Source organism: Jatropha curcas, chromosome 1, assembly GCF_041381405.1.
Source record: "Jatropha curcas cultivar XTBG-Jc1 chromosome 1, XTBG_Jcur_1.0, whole genome shotgun sequence".
Lineage (NCBI taxonomy): Eukaryota > Viridiplantae > Streptophyta > Magnoliopsida > Malpighiales > Euphorbiaceae > Jatropha > Jatropha curcas.
In genome coordinates, this window is record NC_143151.1 from 1342736 (window position 1) to 1355869 (window position 13134).

The 13134-nt window shown below is 34.6% G+C and overlaps 3 protein-coding genes across 6 annotated transcripts; 1 reads left to right on the forward strand and 2 right to left on the reverse strand.

The window, feature by feature from the left end:
- Positions 1-1415: 1415 nt before the first annotated feature.
- Positions 1416-6053, reverse strand: LOC105629249 (splicing factor U2af large subunit B). Of its 3 annotated transcripts, none has more exons than XM_020677467.3 (13): positions 5808-6052; positions 4970-5241; positions 4777-4860; positions 4591-4667; positions 3899-3975; positions 3769-3813; positions 3603-3662; positions 3463-3523; positions 3269-3381; positions 2718-3164; positions 2379-2508; positions 1982-2049; positions 1416-1771 (listed from the first exon to the last, which is right to left on the reverse strand). In XM_020677467.3, exons 1-13 carry the CDS (start codon positions 5958-5960, stop codon positions 1634-1636), a joined length of 1725 nt encoding a protein of 574 aa, XP_020533126.1. In that variant the 5' UTR covers positions 5961-6052; the 3' UTR covers positions 1416-1633. The 3 variants fall into 3 exon arrangements, with proteins under 3 accessions (XP_020533126.1, XP_012066195.1, XP_012066196.1); XM_012210805.4 differs by having other exon boundaries at positions 3769-3816; XM_012210806.4 differs by having other exon boundaries at positions 1535-1771; positions 1982-2077; positions 3769-3816; positions 5808-6053.
- A 1056-nt stretch (positions 6054-7109) lies between these two features.
- LOC105629247 (LEAF RUST 10 DISEASE-RESISTANCE LOCUS RECEPTOR-LIKE PROTEIN KINASE-like 2.3) lies at positions 7110-9793 on the forward strand. The gene is made up of 5 exons (XM_012210802.4): positions 7110-8028; positions 8120-8176; positions 8281-8319; positions 8418-8447; positions 8554-9793. Exons 1-5 carry the CDS (start codon positions 7302-7304, stop codon positions 9687-9689), a joined length of 1989 nt encoding a protein of 662 aa, XP_012066192.1. The 5' UTR covers positions 7110-7301; the 3' UTR covers positions 9690-9793.
- LOC105629248 (rust resistance kinase Lr10) lies at positions 9650-12393 on the reverse strand. 2 transcript variants are annotated; one of them, XM_012210803.4, is made up of 3 exons: positions 11566-12393; positions 11001-11027; positions 9650-10896 (listed from the first exon to the last, which is right to left on the reverse strand). In XM_012210803.4, the coding sequence occupies exons 1-3, from the start codon at positions 12257-12259 to the stop codon at positions 9791-9793; spliced, it is 1827 nt and encodes a 608-aa protein (XP_012066193.2). In that variant the 5' UTR covers positions 12260-12393; the 3' UTR covers positions 9650-9790. The 2 variants fall into 2 exon arrangements, with proteins under 2 accessions (XP_012066193.2, XP_012066194.2); XM_012210804.4 differs by lacking the exon at positions 11001-11027.
- Between the last annotated feature and the right edge of the window lie 741 nt (positions 12394-13134).

Genomic DNA, 13134 nt, shown 5'->3' on the forward strand with positions numbered 1-13134 from the left:
TTGATCATGTTAGATATTTTCTTTTCTTTTTTCTTTTTTTTTTTTTTATTTATTAGGATTCTTTTTCTTTTTCTTTTTATTCATTGGGAGACCAACGAGCTAAAAGAATATTGTAAATTACGTAACCCTTTTTTTTATTCACCAAGTCGGTGAAAATTCTCTAGTATTAACATTGAGAAGTAGATGGCTAAATCACCACCTTGGCAAGTGGTAAATAGAAGTCCTAGAATATATATGACCTTCCTAATCAGTGTCAATCTCATACTTGGAGACCTAAGTTTGATGTAAAATTTGTAACTTCATAATCAGTGTCAATCTCGTGTCTTTGTGTCTTTGTCTCTTTGAAACACTAGCAAACACAACCACCATGGCTATCGGCGCCCACCTACGAGTAAAAATAAAACCTGAAAGATTCGACGTTGAAGAGAATAATTCTCCACCTATTATATACTTCAAAACTCTTCCAAGCTCAGCACGTCACCAACCCAAATCATGTCAAACCCTATAGTTCTAACCAAGAACGATTTCTTTGCGACGATAGAGAGAAAATAGTCAAAATAATATCAGCTTTATTAACTTCTTCCATAGACTTAGAACCCAACGTAAGAAGATTAGCTAGTTCCAAAATAAAATGGAATACATTTGAAATTTTGGAGTTGTATAACAATAATTTTAGCAAAAACAAGAAGTGGGTTATGAATATTATGATCAATATTGTTACAAATTATAATATAGTTGATGGTGATGAAGAAGAAGATACAGCTGAGCAATTCACTAGCAGTTACTTCCTGCGGCCATGTCTTCCATTAAAGGATTGGAGAAAGGAGATTTGTAGATAATGGAAAAGAGCGTAGAGAGGGTTTTTGCTGTACTTGATTGGGGAAATTACCCCATGGATGTTTGGTTACATGCATGCCTTGCTTGCATGTATTTCATCATCAATGCCTCGTTTTGTGGTTGACCAGGAGTCGTTTTTGTCCTTGTTGCGGTTTTAAGTTGCCTCCGCCTGGAAGAAGGATCGGGCCTGTTTGGTTTGTCGATTATGATCGGCCATAGGCAGCTAGCAGTTAAATGACACTCGATGTTTGTATGTTCTTACAAGAATTTTCCGTGGCGTTTGGCGTTTCTACAGTAGAATTTTCTGCTGCCTACCACGATCCTGGTTAGAGTATGGAAATTGGGTTCCTGAAACGGGATCCTGGTACTAGTGTATCGCGTTCCAGGTATAAGTATGAAAACTGTGTTCCTGGTACAAGTATGGCAACTGGGTTCACTTCTGTGTTTACAACAATAATAAGTAGACGTTTGCGGTCAGTATATGAATCTTTTGGCATTATATCTGCTCCGAGTCTATAATAACAAAGTCATTATATCTGCTCGAGTCCGTAATAGCAAGAATAGGCAAAGCAGACGTATACTAGCAAGAATAACAAGATGTTCCATTTCAACTTGTATTGTTCAATACTAATCGTTATCTGTTATTACTCCATTAAAAAAGCAACATAAAAGTCAAAAGGAAGAAGAGAACACAAGCTAACATCAACAGTAAATTTTCATACTCTAATTAATTTATAAGTCCTCTGCTAATAGAACACCTGATGGCTGATGCAAAATCATCACTATAGAATAATCTTTACCCATCATATTCACACTGATAAAACTTGTTTTCCAGGAAAAAGACAGCTACAACTTGGTTCCCACCGAACTTCCTTCCATTCATCCCTGCTCGGGCTTTCATGGCACCTTCAACATCAGCATACTCCAAGAAAACCTTAAAGTAAAGACATTTGCAATCAGATGACAGCCTCAAAATAATTAGGTGATATTTGGTAATTACACTAGAAATGCCTTTGATTATATTACATTGGTTTCAATACAGCTCACCAAACAATATCCTTAAGATTTCATCAAAAAAGGAAAAAGGGCAAATGCACAACAAAAAAAAAAAAAAAAAAAAAAAAAAAAGGGAACACATACTCACCTTACCAACTCCTGGTGAGGCTTCACCATCTGGCCTAGGGCGAGGAATAACAACATTCACCAATGTACCTGCATGTATCGTGTGAAAAGAAGCAAACTACAATCCAAATTATTATTATTATTATTACAATTGTTGTTGCTTTTATTATTATTGTTGGTACTGTTAGTAATTTCAGAAAAAGATCTAGGTAAAGATAAATGAGGGTAATGAAGCCTTCTGTCTGGGGGTTAGGCACTTAGGCCTGATTCTTTATAGCAGATCATGGGACTACAAAATGCTGTAAAACGGACATATAGCACAGAAAACAAAAAAATCAATTCCACGTAAGAAGCCCACAAGAGAGGTTGTGAAAAAGGAGGGTGGCAAAGAAAATAAATGGTCAGCTCAAAGATTATACCAAATTTCCCGCCTTCCATTCTCATGTCTTCCAAAATGTCTTCATATTCCTCGTCATCTTTGAGCTCATCCACACTAACCACTTGGGTAAGGCACACAACTTTAGTAGGGAGAGGCTGTAACATAAGTCTCTGCCAAAAATTTAAAAAAAAAAAAAAAAAAAAGATAATGAAAAAACAAAGAAATACATAAAGAGAGAGAAGAAAAAAAAATAGCTTCAATAAAGTAAGCAGTATACAATGACCAAGAGTACAGAAAGGAAAAAAGAAAAAGGAATAAATGGATAATTAGTCTAGAAAGTGAAAGTGTGGAATTTAGGCGGAACGATGTGTAAATTCACCTGCAATGCAATTTGCTGCTGTGCATGCAATAGTACACTCTCTTGCTCAGGCTTAGGTTGGTTAGAACCCTGGGTGGCACGCCTAACAGTGAGAGTTTTATCCCCCATTTTAATTCCATTCAAGGCAGCACAAGCAATGTCCGTAACTGAAAGGTCTTGGTATACACAAAACGCATAGCCTTTTGAGTTCCCAGTTTCTCTGTCTTTTACCAAATCAAAACCACGCAAGGGCCCAAAAGACTCCAACAGTTCTCTGACTTGTGCCTCAGTGAAGTAATAGGGGACCCCACCCACAAAGATGCGGTCTGGACCCTCAAGTCCACCAGTAGAGCCAGGACTTAAGCCAACTGCAGCCAGGTTAAGATTAGAACTGGGCTGGCTTGGACCAAGTGTTGCAGCAAGGGATGGGTTATAGTCACTAGGTCTCCTCACCTTGACAGGAGCACCCTGGAAGTATAGTTTTTGAAAAGATTAAAAATAGATCAGCAGCCAAAGCAGTGACTGCTTCAGATCAGAGTTCCAGATGGTGATCCAATAAAATACATAATTACCTCAAAAATGATCCCATCTAAAGCCATTGCATTGCTAGCCTCCTCAACAGATCTCATCTCTACAAATGCAAACTTCTTTTCATGGTTTATGTAGACATTTACAACAGCATCCCCTTCAGAAAACAAAAAGAAATTAGCTAATTCCAAATAAGTGTGTCGTCTAGTTATACTGAATGACGACAAATACTGCATACCTGGGCCAGCAGTGTTACCTCCAATTGCTGCCATAACCTGGCTAAAAAATGTTGCTACAGACTGCAGGAGAGAGCATTAGTATGACAACCAGATTTATCAATTATCATTGACCAAGGGAGAAACAGACAGAATGAAAAACCTGTTCATTGGCCGTTGGGAGTAGCCCTCCAATATAGACCCGTCGGGCATGCCTAGTAGCCTGAAACAACAAAATGAATCATATGATCGTTATAACAAGAAAATACGCTAATGCACAAGAAAGATGTTCCAAAGGCAAAATATGATGTATCAGTCATCCTGCCAACCTGCTGTGTCATTGCATGAACTGGCATAACAGGGAGAGTACCAAACTGCTGCAGGTAAACAAATGATACAAAATTAGTAAATCACAGGATCCAGATAAGTATATATATTGTGTATGAGGAGAAAACATACCTGACCAGTCCCAAAATTTAAAGGAAACATGTTCGGAAACATTCCAGGAATGGGAGGATTTGTTGTAGGATTCTGACCTGAAAAAGTAATTCTATCACAATTAGAGCATAAGAGTAAATCAAAAGTTTAAAGTAGTTAAGATCCAAAATTAATTCTTCCATTGTTTTCTATTGGAATAATTATGTCTTAACTCAGAACAATTTTTTACAAAAAAAGATTGAATGTTTAAATTCAAGTTCTGGGGGTAACATCTGTAGATACCATAGCCAGGCAATAATTGCCAGTTGAAGACGAACAAGAACTATTACCCGTTTTCTGATTCCTCCTTTTACATAAAAGCTACAGAAGTCGGCTCACGACCATTGTTTTTGTCAGCACAGTGGGTCAAGTACCCCAATTGCCTTCTCAAAACAAAAGACGACACAAAACAAACAAACAAACACCAAACAGAAGAAAAACCAAAATATCTCTCAGTTCCAGAATTATTTCGCCAAGTAAGCATATAAAAAGAGTACAGCCTTTTAGAGAACACAATTCTTAAGTAGCTATATATACAAATAAAAGAACAAAAATGCTGCTTACCAAAATCACATCATGTAATTTGATACGAACTTTCCACACTAGATCGCACAAAAACAAAAACAGAAGTCAAAAGTACTATGATCTTAACTATATAAAGAGGGTACATGTACCTGTAGCAGCAGCAGCTGCTGCATCAGTCAACATTGCAGATGGAGAAGGAGCCATATCGAAACCACTTATCCTTTTGCTGCAAGTAGATACAGTTTGCAGATAAAAAAGAAAGGTGAATATCAAGCATCCCTATAAACAATAAGCATACAAATGTTATCCCCAACATTTTATATAACACAGCATACCTTGTCGAACGTGATCGAGAGCGTGTTGGAGGAGATTGTGAATGCCTGTGCCTGTCTTTCCTGTCTCTACCATAATCTCTATGTCTGTGAATATCAGTAAAAAATTAATGATGAATGCTTTGTTCAATAAATGGAAAACATGAAAAAATGGAACAGTATTTAAATTCATTTTAAATGGCTCAAATGTTATTGCCTGTCCCGACTTCGGTAATGTTCCTTATCATCTCTATCTCTGCCACCGCTTCCTCTGTAGCGATCATGATGTTTATGGTCAGAGTCACTGTCCTTGTTTCGGTCCCTTTCCCTATCCCTATCCCTGCTTCTCCCCTTGTCGATCTCTTTCTCACGATTTTGGTCCCTGTCTCTCTCACGATCTCGATATCGATCCCTCTCCTTATCATGACCCTTTTCTCTTTCCTTTTCTCTACTTTTTGAAGACTCTCTTGTATAGTCATGAGATGCAAGCTGCAATTGACAAATTATACAAGCCCAATTCCAGAAAATAAGTGATTTACAATAATCACAAAACATAAAGATATAGTCATTTAATCTTACCAGCAGAAAAAGAACACGTGATATCAAGAATTAACATAATTAAGTGAATAAATTCATTTCACTTAACATATCTAACAGAAGAACTCAGCACCAAATCCACAAATCAGAACCAAACCTGACTTCATAACAATCACTAACGACTATTTTCTTACAATTGATTAAGCAACAACAATAACAACATAAGGAAAAGAAATAACTATAAGTAAAGCATTCTTCTATCCAGTGGTAATTCAAACTCCATTAAGTCTCATCTGAACAAAAACCTAAAAGCCTAGAACTTCTACTGTACACACACTTAGGCAAGAAATAATAAGAATGATAAATTCATATAGCACATATAAAAATAAAACCCTAAAATTAAAAAATGCCTGCAATCTGTTTTGTCCCTGTCTCTTATCAAACCTAAATTGAACTAGCATAGACATAGAATTTCTGTCTATTATAGCTGTATTAATTGCACTTGTCGACAATCTTACCTTAGATTTGGAAACACTGTGATCGTCAGCTCCGCTACGGCTGTGGCTGCCAGGGCGAGGCTGGGGAGAGGAGCCACCACTAACACCACCGCTGTTTTCCACCTCGAAATTTGCTCCATTACCTTCGTTACCTACTCCGTCGTAGTCAGTCATCTTTGATTTTTCTTTTGTTTGTTTTTTTATTTCGAAACAAATTACTTTTCCGAACACTCCTTTCTCTGCTTCGAAAATTAAAGACAAGAAAATTTATTCATACTATCCCGTTATATATTTATTTATTTATTTTCTTTCCGGGTCAGCACTTCTCTGTTTTCTGACCGAAAATCGAAATAAACCGATTGGTTTTGGTCGGATTCAAATAGTATCTTGAAAATTTGATTTGAATACGTAAAATTGTTTTATTTTCGATTTTGATTCAGTTATTATATATAAATTAAATTCATTTTTAAACTAAACCCAGCTAATTTAATTCGAAACTAATTGAAATAAATCAATTTAATTCAGTTTAGATCGATTTTTATATATTTCAATTCTGAATTTTATTGTCATAAAAATATTCAAATAGAACAAAATTAAGCTAATTCGATTTATTTCGATTTGATTAATTAATTGCTGACCCCTATTTTTACATTGATTGGTCTACTAACAAAGCTTAAATAAAATGATAAACATAATATGATTTCTAATTGAATTAAATGATTTTTAATTGAAGTCAAATGAGAAACACTCTGAATTTAAATTTTTATTTATTATTTCAGTATGTGTATCATATTAGGAATTAAATATTATTTATGTTTTTTCAAAAAGGAAATCAATTGAATAGCTTCACATCATTTGTCAAAATTTTTTTTTTCTATATTTATATCAACCATATTTATAGTTCTAAAAATGTTTTCTTTTGTAAAAATAATTTCAGTGAACATGAAAATATAAATTATGACTGTAGTAAAGTAATATAAAAATAATAAAATTCCTAATTGAATTAAAGGTTATTAATTGAGCTAAAATATTAAATTGATAAATCTAATAGAATTATTAATTGAACTAAAATATTTAGATAAATATAATTTTTTTATAAAAACTTTTATATTTATTAAATTTTCTATTTTTATTTGAGATAGCCATTAATTTCAAAGTACTTGCTCTTGGATATTCATTTTATAAAATGGATGCATCGATAAGCTAATATGGGTGCTCTAGAGCATCGTCATGATCGCTGGGATGAGATCTCAGATTGTATTTCTGAATTTTATCCAACGGTTTAATAGAAGTGTCTTATTTCCTTTAAAAAAAAAAAAAAAAAAAAAAACACCAGGGGAGTGTCCATCTACCTTGGTCAAAGTTGAGGTCTTGAGAATTCTCATATTCTAACCCTTCTTTATTTCTATGGAATTTTCCATATAATCATATTATAATGTGATTCCTCTCTCATAATTTCTCTGAAGATCAGAAGAAATTACATTTTTACAAAGAAACAACACCCTCTCCGTTGTCATGTCCAAAGAAAGTCTCCTCTTCCTTTCCCTCGTTTCCCTTTTCCTTCTTCTCCAACCTTGCAAAAGCAAGAGTGAAAAAAACGATCTTTGTGCTCCTTCTTCATGTGGCAACCTTCAGAACATTACATACCCTTTTCGACTTCAAACAGATCCAAAAAATTGTGGAAGCCATAGATATACCTTAATCTGTCAGAAAAATACTACAATATTATATCTTTATTCCGGAAAATACTATGTTCAGGCAATAAATTACGATAACTTCACCATTCGACTGGTAGATTCTGGAGTTGAGAAAGGTGATTGTGCCTCCTTTCCTCGCTTTCCTTTAACTATATATAATTTCAGTTTAGAAGATCCATTTGCAACCCATAAATTTTCAGATTATGATGCATCCAAATCACCACCAATTTTAACTTTCATAAGTTGTCCTTTCCAAGTAAGTTCTCCTCTTTATGTGGAAACTCTTTCTTGTACTAATTATAAAGAAGTAGCGCCATCGAAGCATTTGTATGTGAATGTTGGTGGCATGGAAGCCAAAGATTTGAAGAGTAACTGTAGCTTAGAGATGATGGCTATGTTGCCTAATAAGGATTATAAGAACATGTCCTTTATTGAAATCCATAAGGAGCTGGCTTATGGGTTTGAGCTTTCTTGGCATTATATTTACTGTGGGGGTTGCAGAGGCTGCTATTTTGATGACCCAAATAAGGTTCAGTGCATAAGTGGTTAGTAATACTTATCTTTCTTTCACACAGTTCATTAATGACCATAAAAACTGCTAAATTTACACAAATTTATTAATCTTTCTTGTTGAAGATTATTTCACGAGAGTTTGCTACCTCAACTTTGGAATTGGATGCAAATACTTATTCAGTGAGTAATTTTGGAAAGAGTTGTTTCAGTTCTATCAAGAACCTTTTGTTTGCTACTTCAATGTCTTCTTGATGCTAATCTTACTGTTTGCTTGATCAATGCAGACTCATCCACTGCATATGTTGGCTTTTATCGAATTATAGGTGAGAGAGATCTTTCTGTTTTTATATTATAAATTGTAGTTTTTCATTCTGATTAAAACTACTCACATCTGTACTATTTTTCTTTTAATTTCCTGCAGTGTCAACCCCAACAGTTGTTGTTCTTCTTGGTAAGAGTTTACACCTCTTCTTCAAATTCTGAATGTTGATTCAAATTTCTTTAAATAACCATTATTCTGATAGCAACTAATGATCTCTATTTTGATTGCTGCACAGTACTACTCCATTGTGTAACAAAAACTCTTTGTGGAACTCCATTTGTAATTGGACTTTTGATCTATAAATGGCGAAGGAGACATTTATCAGGATATAACACAGTTGAAGAATTTCTGCAGAGTCACAATAACTTGATGCCTGTAAGGTATTCTTACTCAGACATTAAGAGAATGACTGAAGGGTTCAAGAACAAGTTAGGCCAAGGGGGTTTTGGTTCTGTGTACAAAGGAAAACTCCGTAGTGGTCGAATTGCAGCAATAAAGATATTGAATAATTCTAAAACTAACGGTCAGGATTTTATTAGTGAAGTTGCTACCCTTGGAAGGATTCACCATGCTAATGTAGTTCAACTAATTGGTTTTTGTGTTGATGGATCAAAGAATGCTCTTGTATATGATTTCATGCCTAATGGATCTCTTAACAATTATGTATTTTCTCAAGGAAGGTCAAGCATATCCTTAACTTGGGAAAAACTGCATGAAATTTCGATTGGAATAGCTCGTGGCATTGAATATTTACATCGAGGTTGTGATATGCAAATCTTGCATTTCGATATCAAGCCACATAATATTCTTCTGGATGAAAATTTTATTCCAAAGATTTCAGATTTTGGACTTGCTAAGTTATATGCAACAAATGGTAGCATTAAATCTCTTAGTGCAGCAAGAGGAACAATAGGATACATGGCGCCGGAATTATTCTACAGAAACATTGGACATGTTTCATATAAAGCTGATGTGTATAGTTTTGGAATGTTGTTACTAGAAATTGCAGGTAAAAGAAAGAACTTGAATGTAATCGACGAAAATTCGAGTGGAAGTTACTTTCCATTTTGGGTTTATGATGAAGTTTCTAATGAGAAAGATGTTGGAATTGGTTATGCTACAGAAGAGGAAAATAAGATGGCTAAGAAGATGGTTGTGGTTGGTTTATGGTGTATACAAATGAATCCAAGTAATAGACCTTCAATGAATAAAGTTATACAGATGCTTGAAGGTGATTTGGAAAGTCTACAATTACCTCCAAGGTCTGGTATGAGTGCAGATGAAAGTCCGGAAAATTATGCAGAAGAAGAGTCTTCTTCTTTACCAGTTGATTTTTCAGAATCTAGCAGTTTGATTGAAAATTCATTTTAAATCATAAGAACACAACTTTCTTGGCTCTGTTTCTTTATATTGTGTTTCTAATTACATGATCACTATCAAATTAGCTAATAACAGATTATCTCTATTTAAAATTACTCTGTTTCTGAGATGACCGCCATTTCACGGTGAAGATGTCTTCTTCGGATTCTTGCATACGTTCTCATTGGCTTTGTAGAGCTAAATGGGTTAGGAGGTATCGATAAATTGTCTCCTCCTTCCAACATTTGAACAACAATTTTCATGGAAGGGCGATCTACTGGGTTCCACTGAATGCACCATAGTCCTACAATCGCAAGTTTCTTTGCTATATTAGCATCTTCCTCTTCTTCGAACTCGAACCTAAGGTCTTCTCCTTCTTCTAAAAGGTTATAAATCCATTCTGGAAAGTATATTTGGTCATCATTCCCTTCTGCAATAACTTTTCTTCCTGCAACCATTTCTAACACCAACATTCCAAAACTATAAACATCTGACTTATAAGAAACATTCCCAAAGTTCCTTGAGAAAACTTCAGGAGCGATGTAGCCAACTGTCCCTCTAGCTGTTGTCATTGGAACTGTACTTTGATCCTTAGAACACAACTTAGCCAGGCCGAAATCAGAGACTTTGGGGTTGAAGTTGTTGTCAAGAAGGATATTATGCGGTTTTATGTCGAAATGGAGGATTCTTTGATTGCATCCTTGGTGGAGATACTCGATCCCTCTGGCTATGCCAAGAGCAATATCTTGCAACTTTTTCCAACCAAGAAAATGGTTCTTGTCGTCTGGAGAAGAGATAAATTTATCTAGGGAGTCATTTGGTAAGTACTCGTAAACTAGAGCTCGTCTAAATCCGTCAGCACAAAATCCAACCAAGCGTACCACATTTACATGGTGTATCTTTCCTATTGTTCCCACTTCATTTACAAACTCCTCTCCATCTCCTTTGAAATTGTTGAGAACCTTAACGGCTACTGTAATTTCATCAGATAGCTTTCCTCTGAATACAGTTCCATAAGCTCCTTCACCTAATTCCTCCTTGAATTGATTAGTGATCCTCTTGATATCAGCATATGAATATCTTGTCGGCTTGAAGGCTTTGTAATCATCCAGAAAATTTTCAATCTTGGATTGATATTCTTTTTCTATTTTATCATTGATATAAAGCCGGTAAAGTGCCAACAACACTACTACTGGAAGAAACAAACCAAGAACAATACCTGCAAATGGAACATTCCAAATCAATAACAATATCCAAAATAACAATTTTTATTCTTTTGGATTCATAATAACCAAAAAAACTTAAAAGCACTAAATGACTAACCTAAAGCCAAGAATTTTGTAGACGACCCTGCAAAAGATATTAATATTATTAGCTTGTATCACATAATCAATATATTTCGTCATAGATTGTGTCTTGCTTCTGGTATGAGGAATTTTGGCAAGTATCCCAAGCAAAGATTACAGGTTTGATGATAACAATTCAACTTCTTTTGTTCTATTCCTTTTACTGAAAGACACAAACTTTTGCTAAAAGCTTCAACAACTACAGTTGCAAAAACCTACTAGTAAGAGAAGATCTGGCAAGAGTTCAACCTTTAATAGAATAATCTCCAGCAATGATTAACTATTCAGTGTTTTAATTTTATCTTTTTTTCCCCCCTGTTCTTGAAATACATGAACTTTTTTATCAAAAGCTTCAACAACTATAATTGCTATGTGTTTGCTATTTAACCCTTTCTATATCACAGACAAAATCACAAACACTTTATAGGCATATACCCTTAACACTACTGATCCAACAATCAAATCTTTTTCTTTCCATCCCATGTAAATGTTTCAAAATTATAGAAAAATTGAAAAACAAAATTTGCAGAACCGAAACTTACTTTCAAGCTTGCCAGAACATTCCGTCTCAAATTGAGTGCTATTAGCCTTCAATCTGCAGTATTTACCTTGCGCTGCACAAAATCCACAACTTGGATTATACCAAGTCAAATGAAGAATATTACCTCCTCCGTCAATCATTTCACTTGGAAATGGCAAAACATCATACATCTTCGTACAATATAACAAACCGACATTATCAATAGAAATGCCTGAAGAAAAGACGTTAATTTGGTACTCGTTAGCACTAGCACAAGGCATCTGCAGAAACTCACTGCTTCCTTTAGGACACTTAAACAAGACAAAGCTATTCGAATCCTCGTTCAGAAACCGGAAGGAAGAACCAGATAAATTGAAATTCGAAAGCTGTTTGGGAAGGCAATTTTGTGGATCGGTTGTGTAAATTACTTGAGAAACATAATCGATATCTTTGACTAAGAGTTCAACTGAATCTGGAAGTTGGATCATCGTCTCTTTGTTTTCTGTGCAAGATAGATCGAAGCCAAATTCAGGATAGCCGCAGTGATCAGGTTGCCGGTTTTTTATTCGGAAGGGGAATCGGACGGCGGGGCCATGGCGGTTGCATTTTGATTCTTTGCAGTTGGGATGACCATTAAAGCATAATCCAAGGTCAACAAAGATAATTATAATGAAGAAAGATATATAAAGATAGCCCATTCTAATAAATAACTCCATTGTCGCCTCTACCAAGTTTTGCCTTGGTTAGGAATTCAAAGTAAGCAGCTTTTCTCCTTCTATAATTTTGCCTGCCCCTTGTTGGAGAAGGCAAAGGAAAAATGGGTACCCCATTTTGACGTTTTCATATCATTTACTCTTTCCCTTGTCGTCTACCTATATTTATTTTATTCTTTAATTTTTTATTAATAAATTTTCATTACATGCTCAGCTGAGAACTACAAGACAAAACAACTGTAAAATTATTCTATGAATTTGAATATCACTGAACCAAATTTTAAACGAACAAAAAAAAAGGAAAAGTTCTCAGTTTTATTCCAATGGCAATCAAAAAAATAAAACCACTTTTCACAAAAATTTAAAAAGATATGGCTGTGATAAAATCTTAGGCCGTGTTTGGCAATAAAATTTTGAATATAGTGTTTTGAATTAGTCAAAATTCTAAGTGAATAGTTGTTTTACCAAATATTTCCGTTTTCAACTGCTACTTAAACAACTAACAACTATCATATAACATCTAACGGCGTTGTTTAGTCATAGTTTTTTGAGTAGCTTTTAGCGTTTTGACTATATTTTATAGCATGCAGTGATATTATGATTTCTGGTTAATATTATGATTTCTTTGTTCTTTTAAAAAAAATAGCATTCGATAATATAGCGTTTGAGCTACTTTTTAAAGGTTAAGGTAAACATTACTAAAACTGCTAATAATTATCAAAACAGTTAATTTTGTGGTTTGCCACACAGACCTAACATTTAACAGCTAATAATGAGGGTGAATCCAGAAAATCTAATTAGTGGGGGGGTTAAAAAGTAAAAATTTAGTTGAATAAATATAAATTAACAAAATTATATACACTAAAATGTAAAAAATT

Bases quoted from the DNA above. Each gene is read 5' to 3' on its own strand.
- LOC105629249 (XM_012210805.4), bottom strand. From the start codon at position 5,960: ATGACTGACTACGACGGAGTAGGTAACGAAGGTAATGGAGCAAATTTC. The intron at 3,382-3,462 runs GTATGCAGTATT...TGTTTTCTGAAG, and splicing joins AGGTAACACTGCTGGCCCAG to GGGATGCTGTTGTAAATGTC. The intron at 1,772-1,981 runs GTGAGTATGTGT...CTTTACTTTAAG, and splicing joins CCTCACCAGGAGTTGGTAAG to GTTTTCTTGGAGTATGCTGA.
- LOC105629247 (XM_012210802.4), top strand. From the start codon at position 7,302: ATGTCCAAAGAAAGTCTCCTCTTCCTTTCCCTCGTTTCCCTTTTCCTT. The intron at 8,029-8,119 runs GTTAGTAATACT...TTCTTGTTGAAG, and splicing joins TAAGGTTCAGTGCATAAGTG to ATTATTTCACGAGAGTTTGC. The intron at 8,320-8,417 runs GTGAGAGAGATC...AATTTCCTGCAG, and splicing joins TGGCTTTTATCGAATTATAG to TGTCAACCCCAACAGTTGTT.
- LOC105629248 (XM_012210803.4), bottom strand. From the start codon at position 12,259: ATGGAGTTATTTATTAGAATGGGCTATCTTTATATATCTTTCTTCATT. The intron at 11,028-11,565 runs GTAAGTTTCGGT...TATCTTTTGCAG, and splicing joins ATGTTCTGGCAAGCTTGAAA to GGTCGTCTACAAAATTCTTG. The intron at 10,897-11,000 runs GTTAGTCATTTA...TTCCATTTGCAG, and splicing joins TACAAAATTCTTGGCTTTAG to GTATTGTTCTTGGTTTGTTT.